Genomic DNA, 14431 nt, shown 5'->3' with positions numbered 1-14431 from the left:
CTGGTATTTAGGAAGCATTATTTTCATTATTAATGTTCAATTTGAAATTGTAAAGTATGTACCTGCTCTATCCTCCCACTCAACTAATTTCGAATAAAGTATATTAAACATATAAATTGACTTATGTAGCTAGTATGAGAATCAGAGTCCTATCTCAGTACCACAGAGATAGGGATGTCAAGAAAACCCATGAACTAAAGAAGGCAAGAGTAGCTAAGGAGGCCATGAGAATGTACAAGCCCCTAGGGAGTGGAAGAAGTCTTGAAGAGTCATAGTTTTCAGCCTGCTGAAGAACAAGGAATAGGATTCCAGTTGACCTCACCCAGGTCTCTTTGAGCCAGAACACTGAGCTGACATCTGGGTGACACACCGATGCAGATACATGAGAAACCGAATAGGACAAGGCTGGTAAATGAAATGGTCACAACCCATCTTAAAACAATGTTTCCATATACAAAATAATTTAATTCTGTTCCATTAAAAATATCTGTTGAATGGATATAAAGTACTGTAGATATAAAGAATAGAGCATGACCACCCACTTTAAGAAAAAATGAAATTTAACTGGAGAGGCAAGATGTCACACAAGTAACAACAAAAGAAGATGATCCAATCTGATGACCCTCAGTGGCCCAGGAACAGAAATCTAGAAAGTACTATAATCCCAAGGACTGCTTCTACCTAAAGATGCCCCACAACTCTTCCACTTATATTCTCTGGATTATCTATATCTAGTTCCTTAGACAATTTCTTAAGAAAATCCGACCCTGGCTGGCGTAGCTCAGTGGATTGAGCTCGGGCTTCGAACCAAAGTGTCACAGGTTCGATTCCCAGCCAGGGTACATGCCTGGGTTGCAGGCCATAACCCCCAGCAACCGCACATTGATGTTTCTCTCTCTGTATCTCCCTCCCTTCCCTCTCTAAAAATAAATAAATACAATCTTTAAAAAAAAAAAAAAGAAAAAGAAAAAGAAAATCCAAGCTGCATATCTGGTTGTAGAAGGAAGACAATTTCCAAGAAAACCACCCAAATCCCACCACCACCCCTCCACCGTTGCATACAACGCCCCTCAGAAGAGCCTGTGCTGGAGTACAGGCAAAGGGCCAAGCGAGTATTAAAGAAATAAGTGCTACAGGATCTCAGATAAAGGAGCAATGGCCAAAGGCCCCAGCCAGTCAGGGAAGACACAGTGAAGAAGGGCCCTTCAGTCATAGAGCTATCACTCTTGGCCATAATTTATTAAAATTGTTTTCTAACTGAGAAGTATAAATGTTTTAAGATTGTTTTTTTCTTTTTCTTTCTTTCTTTCTTTTTTTTTTTTTTTTTTTTTTTTTTTTTTGGTCATTGTGCTATTTACTGTTCATGAGGCCTTTATTCCTAAAGGTCCCTGGTATTGGGTATTTCATATCGTGAAATTCCTGTTGTTCCTTGTATTTGATCACCCTAAAGGAAAATATTCTATTTCTTAATTAGGTGTGGCTTCTATGTGCCATGAGTAGGGAAAATGGATTCTGGAATTTCCAGTTACGGGTAAGCACGGCTTCCTTCCCTGACTGCAGCAAACAGAGAGCGAGCAGGTTAGCGAGAGAGTGCAGGCTAGCAGAGCGGCAGGAGTAGGAGGCGGAGGCGCCTCCTCCGTGAGCACTTCCCGGCTCTCAGGCTGACGTAGGGTACTCTCCCTTTGGGTTTGGAGGAACCCAGGGGAAATTTGGCAGAAGTTTCAAGGTGAAAATGGAAATACTTCTGGAAATACTGGTCCGAGCCTTGCAGGCAGGTGAGCATATTACTTGCTGTCATAGAGCACTACATAGATGAATGATGACTTTCAAATCAGCCCGCCCTGAGCTGTATGGACCAATGAAATGGGTCTTCTCTCGCCCTGCTGAGTGAAAAATCCACTTTGCAGACTCATCAGGGAAAGGGGTGCTGGGGGACTCGGGGCAACAGCAATGTTACTGTTCTCAACTTCTAAATATGTGTATGGGCGGGATGTGTGTGTGGAGAGGGGCGTTGGACGTCATGGAGACCTGCTGAGATGCCAAATACCATGGGAGGAGTTTATGCACAGCACCTCTTTTATTAATACATTTACTGCTTAGATGAGTCGAATGTCATTTTTATCTGCTGAAAGTCAGCCTAAAATTTCCCTAAGCAACTCAGAGTTTCTGGTATTAATGTTAGAAAGGATGCTTCTCGGGGATGTTCTGCTTCAATGAATAACCTGTGAAGCTCTGTATCTGCAGCAAATCAAATACATTTATGAGGAAAGTGTGATACAAGGCTGGTTTGTATATAGTCATGAGAAGCTAAAAGAAAAAAGATATTACTTTCTCTTGGTTTCTACAACAAGTAAATAAATGCAGATAACAAATGTAATGCCCATCATGAGAAGTAGGTACCTGAGTTTGTGTATTTCCTCCTTCCAGCAATGCAATGCCAAGTAAAATGCCTTCTGAAAAAATTCTGTCATTTTTGGTGTTCACTATAACATCGATGACAAGTTCAGAAGCACCTTCTTTATCCAGTAGACACTGAATATCTGACATTGATATCCCCATCTTATCTGAATCTTGTCCAGAAAAGCTTCCTGTGATTAGGAAATATAAATTAAATAAACCTTACAGACATTATTAACATTTAAGGTTTTTGAATCCTTAGAGTTTAAGAATATTTAAAATTGGGAATCTTTCCCTACAAAGATAAATATATTAGAAGCTTAGTTTTTTTAAAAAACAAAAGCTTGTAGACATGTAACTTTTTATTAAATGTATGCCTCCTATAAATGATTTTTCTTAATAAAAAAAACTTTAGTAAAAAGAAAACTGTGTTATTTTTGTCTTTATATATTAAGAAATTATGGTAACTAATTTCCAAAGTTAAAAGACAAAATTAATTCTAATGTTGTTTTATGACCCTGAAATGGTAGAAAGGTTTTTAATTATGCTTTTCATTTATTGTTTTAGTTTTATTGAGACACAGTGGACATATAACATAAATTTAAGGTGTACAACATAATGATTTGATATAAGCATTATTGCAAAATGATGACCATAAAAGATTAGTTAACATTCATCACTTCATATAGTTGTAATTTTTTCTTTTGTGATGAGAGCTTTTAGTGTCTATTCTCTTAGCAACTTTCAAACACACAATATGGCATTAAGGATAGCCTCACGTTGCACATTATGTCCCCAGGACTTATTTATAATTGAAAGCTTGTACCTTTGACCACTTTCATTTAATGCCCCTACTCACTGCCCCCCACCTCTGGCAACCACAAAGCTCATCTGTTTCTGTGATTTTGTTTTTCTTTAGATTAGACATAGTGAGATTACACGTGAGTATTTGTGTCTCTATCTGACTTATTTCATGTAACATAATGCCCTCGAGTTGTTGTTGCAAATAGGATTTCCTCCTATTTTTATCATTGATAACAGTGCTTTTTAAATGAAATTTTTATATTTGTACTATTTTAACTAAAATGCTAGAGTACCAGCATAAAAATGTTATGAGAAGCTTGGAATGAAGAAAACAATGAAAAGACTTGCCTCCCCCTTGTGCAGATTTGCAGTAGGTTCCAGAAAGGTGCCCATTTATACTCACTCCATAATCACCTTTAAAGTATCGATTCAGGAGTATTTTTCTTAATGTGCTACCCTAATAACAAAAACAAGAGAGATATTGGTTATTGTTTCTTCTCCTAATAAAAGAATATCAGTATGTTAAAATGACACTTAAATGCATTTCATCATTGATATTGAGATGTGGAAAAATTAATTTTATACTGCATAATATTTTTGGAAATAAAATTTGGCAGATATTTTCCAAGAAAATAATAATTTTGCTTCTCCTGGAAATAAAAAAGTATATATAGTAGTTACACTGTACTAAGAAAATTAAAAATGCTACAAATGTGAGGTGCTTCCACAGCTTTGGGTCCCAGAGTTGGTAAGAATATTAGTAGCACCTGAAGAGAAACAGATTAACAAACACCCTAAGAACTGAAAAGTGAAAGCCTTATTTAGAGGAGCTTAGTAAAACAAGCTAGAAAAATTAAGCTTGATAAAACAGTGAATCATATTTAATCTCCAAGAGTTTAATTAACAAGATAGTGGGTAAAAACAGTACCTTCCTTTATGAAACATGCTATTTTAAAATTCTTAAGTCTTCAATTTTGTAGTGGTTACAAGACATTTTTAAAATGATCTATTTTAGCCCTGGCTGGCATAGCTCAGTGAATTGAGCGCAGGCTGTGAACCAAAGCATCACAGGTTCAATTCCCAGTCAGGGCACATGCTTGGGTTGCAGGCCAAGGCCCCCAGCAACCGCACATTGATGTATCTCTCTCTCTTTCTCCCTTCCTTCCCTCTCTAAAAATAAATAAATAAAATCTTTTAAAAAAATCTATTTTTCTATATGGTCACTCACATGTACTTAAGAAATATAGGTAATCTAAAATCTTCCATTTTATTGTTTATTATTATTTTAATAGACTAGTAATAGAGTAATAGAGTAAAAATAAATTATTATTTTCATAGACCAGTAAAAATAGAGTAATTTATCAAGTATTACTTAAAACATATTCATTTAAAGTATTTAAATTATCACATCAACTACTGAGGTGTTATTCCCATGCAGGTAGGGAAACAATGGCCCAAGAACTTCCATGATTAGCTGCACATCATTCAGTTAACATTTGAGAGCAAGACCTGAACTCAGTCCTTTACTGCGAACTCTAGGCTATTTCCCCACGCTTCTCTGCACGCCCCCTTTCATGCTGTGCCCAGTGCTTATTGCTCCTTCTCTTTTTCTATCATTCTTTGGTTTTCTTTGCTCAAGACCTTAAGATTGTGTCTTCAGTTTCCTTGTTGTCCCCTTCTCCTCATCTTCCTTCTCCCTGTCAGCCACTGGGCCTGATCCTTGGTTGTACAATCACTTCTACAGATTCGACTGCCAAATGTGCTTCCTCAGCCTTGACCTTGCTCTCCTAAGGTTCTCATCCTATTTCCTCTTAGAATTCCTTGTTTACATTTGGAGGTTCCACTGGTACCTTGAACTCAATTTCTCAGAACAGTCTAGTTCTTCTCTCCTAAACCTGTTCTCCTTTCAATTTCCCTTTATTTTAAGGAGATCACAGTCATTTTGGTCAGTTAGGCTGCAAACTTAAGGGATCATTTGTTAACCCCCCAACTTGACAATGATTTGTGAAGTCCTACCTATTCAATCTTTCAGCTGTTGGGAACTGCCCTGCTGGTTTCAGAAGCTGTAACCCCCACCAAGGGTAAGGCTGAGGGAATGACTTTGGACCATAAGCCACCAAGGGGACAAAAGCTTATCTCCCTGGCAGGAGCATCGCTTCTGCTTCTTTTACTTCATCAATAATGCTCCCAATGCTTGGTCGGTTAGTCAATGATGGGTAAGATTTCCCCAAGGGGGCAATGATCAAAGACAGGCATGATCACGTGGGAGGCCCAAGAAAGGACTTTGGGGGCTACAGCAAAAGGGGGTGATGGACCCCCACCCCTCAGTTTTGACAAATCCTGAGTCCTCATTGTCTGCAAGAAATCTCCTAATCTCTTGGCTGCCTTACTTCCCTTGCTCCACCTAAGCCTGAAACAATGATAGGGTGGTACAGCCCTGTGCTAGAAAGGGCGGGTTCCCTGGGTGATCAGGCCTAAGAAAAAATATGTGAAATCCTGTGAAACCTGCTTTGTTTAGAATGCTCTCAATTAAATGACAAGGGTCCAAATAAGAAGTAAGTTTGTTCCTCAAAGTTTTACAGCTCTTTAGCTATCTGATCCTGACTCAAAATAGGCCCTCAGAGTTTTTTGTTATCCATTGTTTGATCCTTACTGCCTGGCAATATTAATGAGCTTTACCTGAATTCTTATATAAACGAACCCAATAAGCCCATTGAGGAAAAGGCTCTTGGCCCTTCTCCTTTGAGAGGTCAGCCACCTTTCCTCCCCAAGCAGATCATGTCTTGGTAGACTTATTCTCATCCGTGGCAGCTGGGGGAGGGCCCTGTGGGCCGAGCCCCCCCCCCCAACATTCAGCTGTAGCTTCCAGCCCTGCCTTCCCATATTATACTTGAGCCAAAGTGAACTAAGCGATGATTTCTCAACCACAGCTTTCTAAGTCTTTCTCTTTGGTCACTTAATACTCTCTGCCTAAAACACTCCTCTATTTTACTTGTGGACACATCCTATCTTCCCTCTTCATTCTACAAATAAGTGATTAGGTACCTACTGTGTTTTAGGAATTATCTAAGTGAATAAGATATAACTTTCCCCTCAAGGAGTTTACAATAAGGTCAGTTCCATCACAGAAATGTGTATTGGGCCCTGTGGAAACACTGAAGAGGTAACGGCTGACTCTGAAGAGGCTTTACATGTATACCTCTCCTATTAACCCATGTGGTCATCAGAGCAAAGCTGTCTTATGCACAGCCAGTATTCAATGAATGTGTCCCAAATGTCACAGTGCCAAGAATTTTAATAGACACTCAAAGCGTCTGGAGTTGTTTATCCTTATAGCAACTTTTATTTATTGATACTTAAGTTTTAGAGCACAATTTATGACGGCTTCCTATTTCACGTTTACTTCCTTTACAACTGTTGTATATAGGGGTTTAGTGGGTAAAGGTGATGACTAGTCTTGGAAGAAACAGTGAAGTGTAACAGCTTATTCCACCAGTGAACACGACTCTACTATCCTTTATGACACCTAAGTGGGGCACCTAGAGATGACATTAGAAATGAATAGTGCTTCCCTTTTTTCTTTTAAGAGAAAGTTTTATGAGTTGAATTAATTTCAGCTGGCCAAAGGATGATCCTTCCAAATGGGAAAGAAAAACAAAATATTTCTTTGGAGTCAAATGAGCTTCTACTGTGTATCTTATGACAATAAAAGGAGAGGGCATAACAGAACTTTTAGACCCATAAACTATGGGACTGAAGTTGTAAGCTGGGGAGAAAATTTAACTGAAGGACTAAATTTCTTTCCAGGGTAGCTCAGCTCGTTGTCCTGATCACAGTCTTCACTCTACAGGCCGATGTACTCCTATCACTCTAATCCTGTAAGATACAGTTGGCTCAGCTGCCATCAGTACAGCTCAAAAATGTGAAAATCCAGGCGTTTTTTTTGAAATTACACAAGAAGTGTCACTGTCTGGGTGAGAACCTCTTGTGAATAGAAGCCTGGGTCCTTGTGAACTAAATAGCTCCCTTTCGATTCTTTGTAAGAGGGGGTTTAAACCACATCACTCCACAAGCCCAAAGAGATAAACAAAAATATTTTTCAAAGGGAGACTGAAAACTGCAATTATCATTTGTTTTAAAAAATGCCTTTTATACTGCTAGAAGAATAAAGTCGTTCGAAACCAACCACAGAACAGAACTGCGTCACACCAAATTTTTAAAAAGCTTGCTATTTACCATTATTTCTAAATTCTCTTTGGGCAGATAAGCAACACTCCTCATACCCAATTCCAGCCTAGTTAGAAGCATCTATTTTCTAACTACAACATTAGGAATGCCATAGAAAGGGGAGGGGATTCCCTGTGCCTTGTTTCTCACTTCTGAAGCCACACTGCCTGGGTTCCATTCCCCTCTATGCCACACACTAACTGGAGGATCTTAAGCAAGTTACATTACCACCATGTGCTTCAGTCCCACAATTGTCAAGTGGAATAGTCATTACTCTTACCATCATTGGTTCTTGGAGATGACTAAATAGGTGAAAATATGTAAAGTACACAGAACAATCCCGATACACAGTAACTGCTATACAAGTTGTGCATAGTTGATGTTATTCTTGCTGGTATTATTAATATTATCCAGATTATGGAATAGTTTATAATTTACAAAGTGCTTTTGTATATGCTTTCTCCCTTTATACCAAACCTTCCCATAAAAGTAAAATAAATTCTTAGATAGTATGAAAAAGGCAGAAATAATAAATGATAAACTGCCCTAAAATCCTAATTTGTCCACGATTAATCAGTCCTTAGAATTACATACTTGTGAGCTAATATTTTTACCCTTTCCAGTGTAAACATTTTTTACAGTTTCTACTAAAGTGGAAAAGATTCTACCTTAGTTCAAACTCCAGAACTGGTACTAAAAGTGAACAAACAACAGCCTCAGATAGAACAGGATTATGTTCTGTTTGTCTTAGTCATCCTCACTTAAGACGGAAAAGCTTTAGATATTGCTGCATCACAAGCTTAGCAGAACTGAGGGCTGTTGGCAAGCACCTAGTAGAGCTGAGGGATGAGACGCAAGTATTTGTTCCAACGTGTCTCAGGGCGCTCTCCTCGGCGACGGGTGTCAATGGTGACAGCGCAGATGTGAGTCCTTTCTACAAATTCCTTTCACTCAAACAAAGTAACTGTAGGACCACTGTCAGAGACTCTGGTGCCAGGGTTGTAAATTATTGTCTCAGAGCTACTATTGCCATGGCAGAAACTTGGGGAAGAACTACAAGCACATTAAGCCATTTTGAACAGAATTCTACAGCAATTGAGAAGTTTCACTTCTGTACTTGCTCTTCAATTCCAAAATGAATTCCTGACTGAGCTTCCCATCGAAGGTGTCTTTGTTGGATCAGGCCAAGTAGCAAAAAAAATGTCCTTTCCAGTCTTTTAAATATCAAAGTCAATTCCAGGCCACAAGACATAGCTTTTAGCCAATGTCTTCATGTGAACACATCCCAGATGTGCTAAATGTAAAGTAGCCAAGATAACTAACAATCACCTTCTGAAATTACAACAAAACATCTCCATAAAAAGACGTCTTCTGTGGCCAGAGGAGCCGTGCCGACAGTCTGGACATCTGGGAGGGCCGCTTCTATCCTGGCCGCTTCCTGCTGCACCGCCCCCAGTGCATCAAAACCTAGGAAGCTTAAAAATGAGTGCCTTCCACAGATAAAAAAGATAACAAAAGTTTATTAGTTTTAGGAAGGACTAATTTTCTTTGATTTTCCAGAGAGCACAACACCGTTGGCCTTAACAGGAGTTAAAGGCATTGGGAATGAAGAGTTCAACAGTGTGATGAGATACTGATTTCACATCCGCTCCCTTTCCCTTGGAAAGCTTATATACTAAAGTAATATTTTTTTTCCATTGCGGACAATATCATCAAGACATCAAAATACAATACCACAACCAGAATCCTAGAAAACCAAGTTCTCAACTGAAAATTTAAAGGGTAATAAAAATTGCAAACTAAAGATGTTTAATTTAGGGATTTTCCTGAAAGACTGAAGATTAGCTACTAATAGCCTTGGGCAAGCCCTGCAAGGGGGTGATTGTTGATATCCATAGCCTTCACAGAGTTTCACTTCAACATTAAACTTGGTATTAGCCTAGTTTGGTGTTTCCTTAATCATTTAGTTTAATGACAGCATATCTGATTAGATATTTTCATCATTTGAATTTCCCAGGGTAAAAAGGTGCATTTTTAATTTCAAATAAATCATGGTAACAGCTGTATCCTAATGGAATTACATTCGGCCCGCCATCTTCTAGGAACTCCTCTGGGAAAATGTGGCCAGTGCCCTATCACCTAGCTGTCTCATGGTTTGAACTTCTTGGTCAGTGACTCCAAGGAGCAGAGGCCAATTCTTCCCCTAGATGCTTTTCCCCAGGTTTCATAAGAGAAGAGACACCAACTCCGATAGGAATAGTTATCCCATACATTCACACATTCACGTTGCTCTTCATCAACACAACGTCATGATCATTATAATCTTGAAAAACATATGGATGTCTCAACAAGCCTAGTAAAGAAGAGTTTATAAAATAAAGAAAAGCCATAGAAAATTTTCAAACCAGTTATTCATATACCATGATGACAATCTACTTCCATCTTCTCTCCTTCCCTTCTTTAAAAATATTCTTTGCAAAGACATATTACATTGCTACCATGGGTCAGGAACTAGGAAAGGGGGTGTACAAAGCAATTGTGCAGCAAATGCTAAAATAATTTTCAAATATGCTGAGTTGAGATCTATCATACTTGTTTACAACATACAAAATCCTCACCAGACCATTTGATTCCATTTGTGAATTTAAACATTTAAACAGCAAATGATGATATTTAAAATTTTAATGATGATGCTGGAGATAATAGTGACTTCAGCCATCACTCAAAGTTTATCAAGTATCATAACCTCTAAACAAACAGGGTTGCTGAGAAGGCTTTTTAGGAGATAAGTCTGCTCCCTATAACTAGTGAGCAAGAAAGCAAACTATTTTCTTTGGGGTATAATAAAGCCTCTCGGTATTTTATTTCAAGGAAGCATACTTTCTGGCAGCATACTCAACAGATTCATACACTCCAACCATTTTAATACAGGGCCTTGCTTAAATTCAGAGGTTGAGAATTTATGCAATCCCTTACCAATAGTACTTGAGAATGGATTTTTCTGCTCATAATTGTTAAGGGTTCTGAGTGAATTGTCTTCACCTAACATCTAGAACATAAAGAGTTCAGAGATAATTAAATAAGCAAGAGCTGAACAGGCAAGCTTTAGGTACCATTTCCCTATTGAAGCAAAACTACTGGACTCACATATCATAAATCCCTACCTCATAAAATTATACTCTCGTGGCAGCACACACAACCACTAAAGTTAAGCCCATAATCCCCTGGTATAGAGCATAGAACCCTACTAGAGTACCGTTTGTCAGTAAAAAAAAAAAGGGGGGAGGGGAATCAATACATTGCAAATGCAAACATGCACTCACAGCAAAAGCCAGGAAAATGGAATTTCAAGTGGTAATTTCAAAGCTTCTGGAAAGACTCTGTGTGCCTGAAGGATGGCATGATGAGGTATATAGCTCAAAAATAGACTCAGATTATGGGAGATCTTGAAGAACACAGGAGGATAGAGGAGGAGTTGGAAGACATGGGAATGAATGAGAGAGCCGACCCTGATCTGAAAAATAACACGAAGACCAATGGAAGAGTTTTACTCCTGGATAATGAGAAAAGTCATATTTAGCTTGCTATTTTAGACATTCAAGTGCTGCTATTCCTCTTATGTCTCTGCATCATTTAGTAAAAATTAATATTTAAGTTCAACTTTGCAAGGTGGTATAACAAGAAGTAAGGAACAATACACAACAAGGAGAGACCAGCACTCCTCTGCAATCCTGTGTTCACCGCCCTATTTCCATGGAGTCTCTTATGTTCTCAGTGCAGTCTTTGTGCTCCAAGCTATGATCTACTAACCTACAATCAAGAGAGTGTTGGCCCAAAGGGCAGTGAGAAGGGCACACAAATCTGAAGAGCTATCAGGGGAACAACGTGGTAAAAGACCCACCGCCTTCAAACAGAGAGAGTGTAAAGGGAGAAAGAGAGGGAGGGAGAGGGGGAGAGAGGGACTGAGAGAGAGAAACTTCACTCCTTTCCTCCCAAATATTAGAAATTGTCCCTAAAAAGGAAAAAGAAAATTAACACTTGCATTAACTATCAATCAATGCAAACATTTTAACAAAAGAAGTATGAGGCTAAATTTTAATAAAGTCAGAATATATGTAGAAGTTCCTAAGATGGGAGAGAAACTTATAGAATCTATGGAATGAAGATGAAGTCTCCATTGCACGCCTTCAAGGAAAGGTCTTGTCTTGAGTATTAAATGAGAGTATCTACACACAATTAACACATAGTACATGCAATTTATGGAAGCTCACAGCATTGAAAAGCTGTGTACTTAGTGGAAATTATAATGTTTCTGAAACCAGCATAATTGGTTTAGGTCTTGGTTCTGCCCCTGGCTTTTTGATCTCCAGAATTTTACTTACTTGCCCTGAGACTCAGTTTCCCCACCTGTGTATAATAATATGCATAGTGCAAGGCTATTTTGAAGATTAGAAATTACATATGAAAAGCTTTATGTTCCTTGCCCACAAAAAGTGCCAAACAGTTACTATAATATTTATTCCAGTGTTGAAAGGAAAGTAAGATTTGCACAACTGATTTTATATATGTGTATGTATATACAGATACATACATATATATGTTATGACTACATATATATATGATATGACTAAGCCCAGTGCCAGAAGCCATAGCCTTCAACTGCTGACACAAATATCCCACTCCACCTTCCACAATTTTTTGAGAAAAGGCTAATGAAAAACAGCATTCATTTCATAAACTACTTTGAAGCAAACTTGATAGGTATGTATGGTTTCAGAAAATTAACACCTACATGTGCATAGATTTCAACCATCCCTAGAGCATGTACAAAGCAGAATTCTTCAGAAGCCAATTTAGATCAACTTTTCTTAAAGTAATGTTAGTACGAAGACCAGTATTCCAAGTTCTGTCAGAACAGAGCAATTTTCTGTCCTAATATTTAACACAGGAAATATAAGAAAATATTAAATATATTTATAAAATTGTCATGCAATAATTATTCATTAGGAAAAACTGTGCTTCCTGACCATTCTCTCCATATTTACCTGGTGCCCTTCTAATTCATTCCCATTCAGTATCCAGAGGGTTATAAAACAGCCAAGAACTAGAATTCAGAACATATGAATATATAAAAAATGATTACAAATCAGTGAGAAAAAATACTCTGGTACAAAAGTGAACAAAGGAACTGAAATAGCATTTCATTTAAGAAACACAGATGACCAAGAAACATGATAAAGTTCACCTACATTAGTGATTATGGAAACACAAAGTCAGACTACAATAAGACACCACTAGGTTGGCAAAAATTAAGTCTCACAAGCCAAATGCTGAGAGTATGTGGCTCAATTATGGGAATTAAAATTGATTTTTATGTACAGCCACTCTGGAAAACATATGTTCTCACACAGAAATTCTAAAACATGTGCCCCAGGAGACACATAGTACCACATCCTACACATTCATATTAGCATTGATCAAAACAAACAACAAGCAGAAAATAAGGGTTGCGGGCAGAGGGACCAAGCAAAAAAGAAAAAGAACTGAAGGACATGGACAATGATGTGGTGATTGCAGGAGAAGAGGTGGGTGGAGGTGAAACAGGGTATGGGGGATAAATGGTAATGGAAAAAATACAATAAAAATGAAAACAACTGGAAAAATAAAATAAAATAGTTTTAAATATAGAAAACTCTTTTCAATCCAAATATCCACTCACAGGAAAATAGACCAATAAATTGTGGTATATTCCAAGAATGGAATATTGTACAGTAGTAAACATGAATAAACTAGAGCCTCACAGCAACATACAACAACCTTAATGAATCTCAGAAACATAAAGTTGAGCAAGAGAGACAAAAAACAGTCCTACAAGACATGCCATGTAGCATGAAAAATGTGAGCTGCTGGTTGTCTCCAAGAGGAACAGCAAGAGCACATAGGTAGATACAAGATGTTCTCATTCTTCAGCTGGTTGGGGGTTCACGAGTCTTCCTTATGTTATCATGCTTTATGCCTAAAAAATGATGTTGTAATAGTCTTTCTTATAAAGTCAACATTACATTAAAAGAAAATACTTACATTAAACATAATTATGGTTGCTTTCTACATATCATGTTCCGTTGCTTTCTACCTCTCTTTGAACTCTGACCAAACTCCACAGCATGGCTTAGGCAAACATTCATGATCTGACACCTACAAATCTCGAACCCTTCCCATCATTGTTCTCTGAGCCAATCCACGTATTCTGCCATGGATAATGTGCTTCTGTGCATAATGCACACCCACATTTGTGACCCAAACTTCAGGAAAAAATCTTTTAATTTTTAATTCAATATTTTGTTGATTGTATTTAGAATAAAAGTGATTATTGTATTCCAGAGTATTATGTTGCATATGGATATCATTAAAGTGATTATTGTATTCCAGAGTATTATGTTGCATATGGATATCATTATTGTTTTCTATAGTTACACATTTAACACATAAGCATAAATAAATGAATTAAAAACATTTATATAGATATGGAATTAGTCCTACCCATGTATAACATGCATCCTTATTTTTCCCTCAAAAATGTGGGCAAAGAAAGTGTGCATTATACATGGCAAAATATGGTACTTCTTCCTTCTGGAACACAAGACTTTCAATGACTCATTATGTTCCCTTCAGGTTCAAGACACTAGCAGATGATATTCCCGTTTGCCAGCCAGGCTCACAGAGCCCCTCCTCACCACCTCCCCACTGCCCAGGACTCCCAGCTTTGCTTAGTTGAATCCTAACCAACCTTTAGACCTAGCTCAGCCACATCACAGTCATCCTCTTCAACCTCACCAAGCCAATTCTCATTCAGTGCTCTCATAACAACATGTACTTCCCCGTGTTTTAGTTTTATATTTATTCACTTCAACCTTTAGATGATTTCTGTCTCCCCTTCTAAATTATAAGCACCACGAACACAGAGACCATGCCTTTCTTTCCCTTTTTGGCTGACATGAACTCC

The 14431-nt window shown here is 37.9% G+C and overlaps 1 protein-coding gene across 3 annotated transcripts in view; it reads right to left on the bottom strand.

Annotated features, from left to right (window-relative positions):
* The window catches only part of ITPR2 (inositol 1,4,5-trisphosphate receptor type 2), a 444101-nt gene that overhangs the window by 152130 nt on the left and 277540 nt on the right, over positions 1-14431 (bottom strand). For all 3 annotated transcript variants that reach the window (XM_036019237.1, XM_028532208.2, XM_036019238.1), the window contains 2 exons: positions 3550-3658; positions 2401-2588 (listed from right to left, as the gene is read on the bottom strand). In XM_036019237.1, the coding sequence (XP_035875130.1) occupies positions 2401-2588; positions 3550-3658 (297 nt within the window). The remainder of the gene's footprint in view (positions 1-2400; positions 2589-3549; positions 3659-14431) is intronic.

This window comes from Phyllostomus discolor, chromosome 2 (assembly GCF_004126475.2).
Source record: "Phyllostomus discolor isolate MPI-MPIP mPhyDis1 chromosome 2, mPhyDis1.pri.v3, whole genome shotgun sequence".
NCBI lineage: Eukaryota > Metazoa > Chordata > Mammalia > Chiroptera > Phyllostomidae > Phyllostomus > Phyllostomus discolor.
This window is presented reverse-complemented; position numbering and strand designations above follow the sequence as displayed.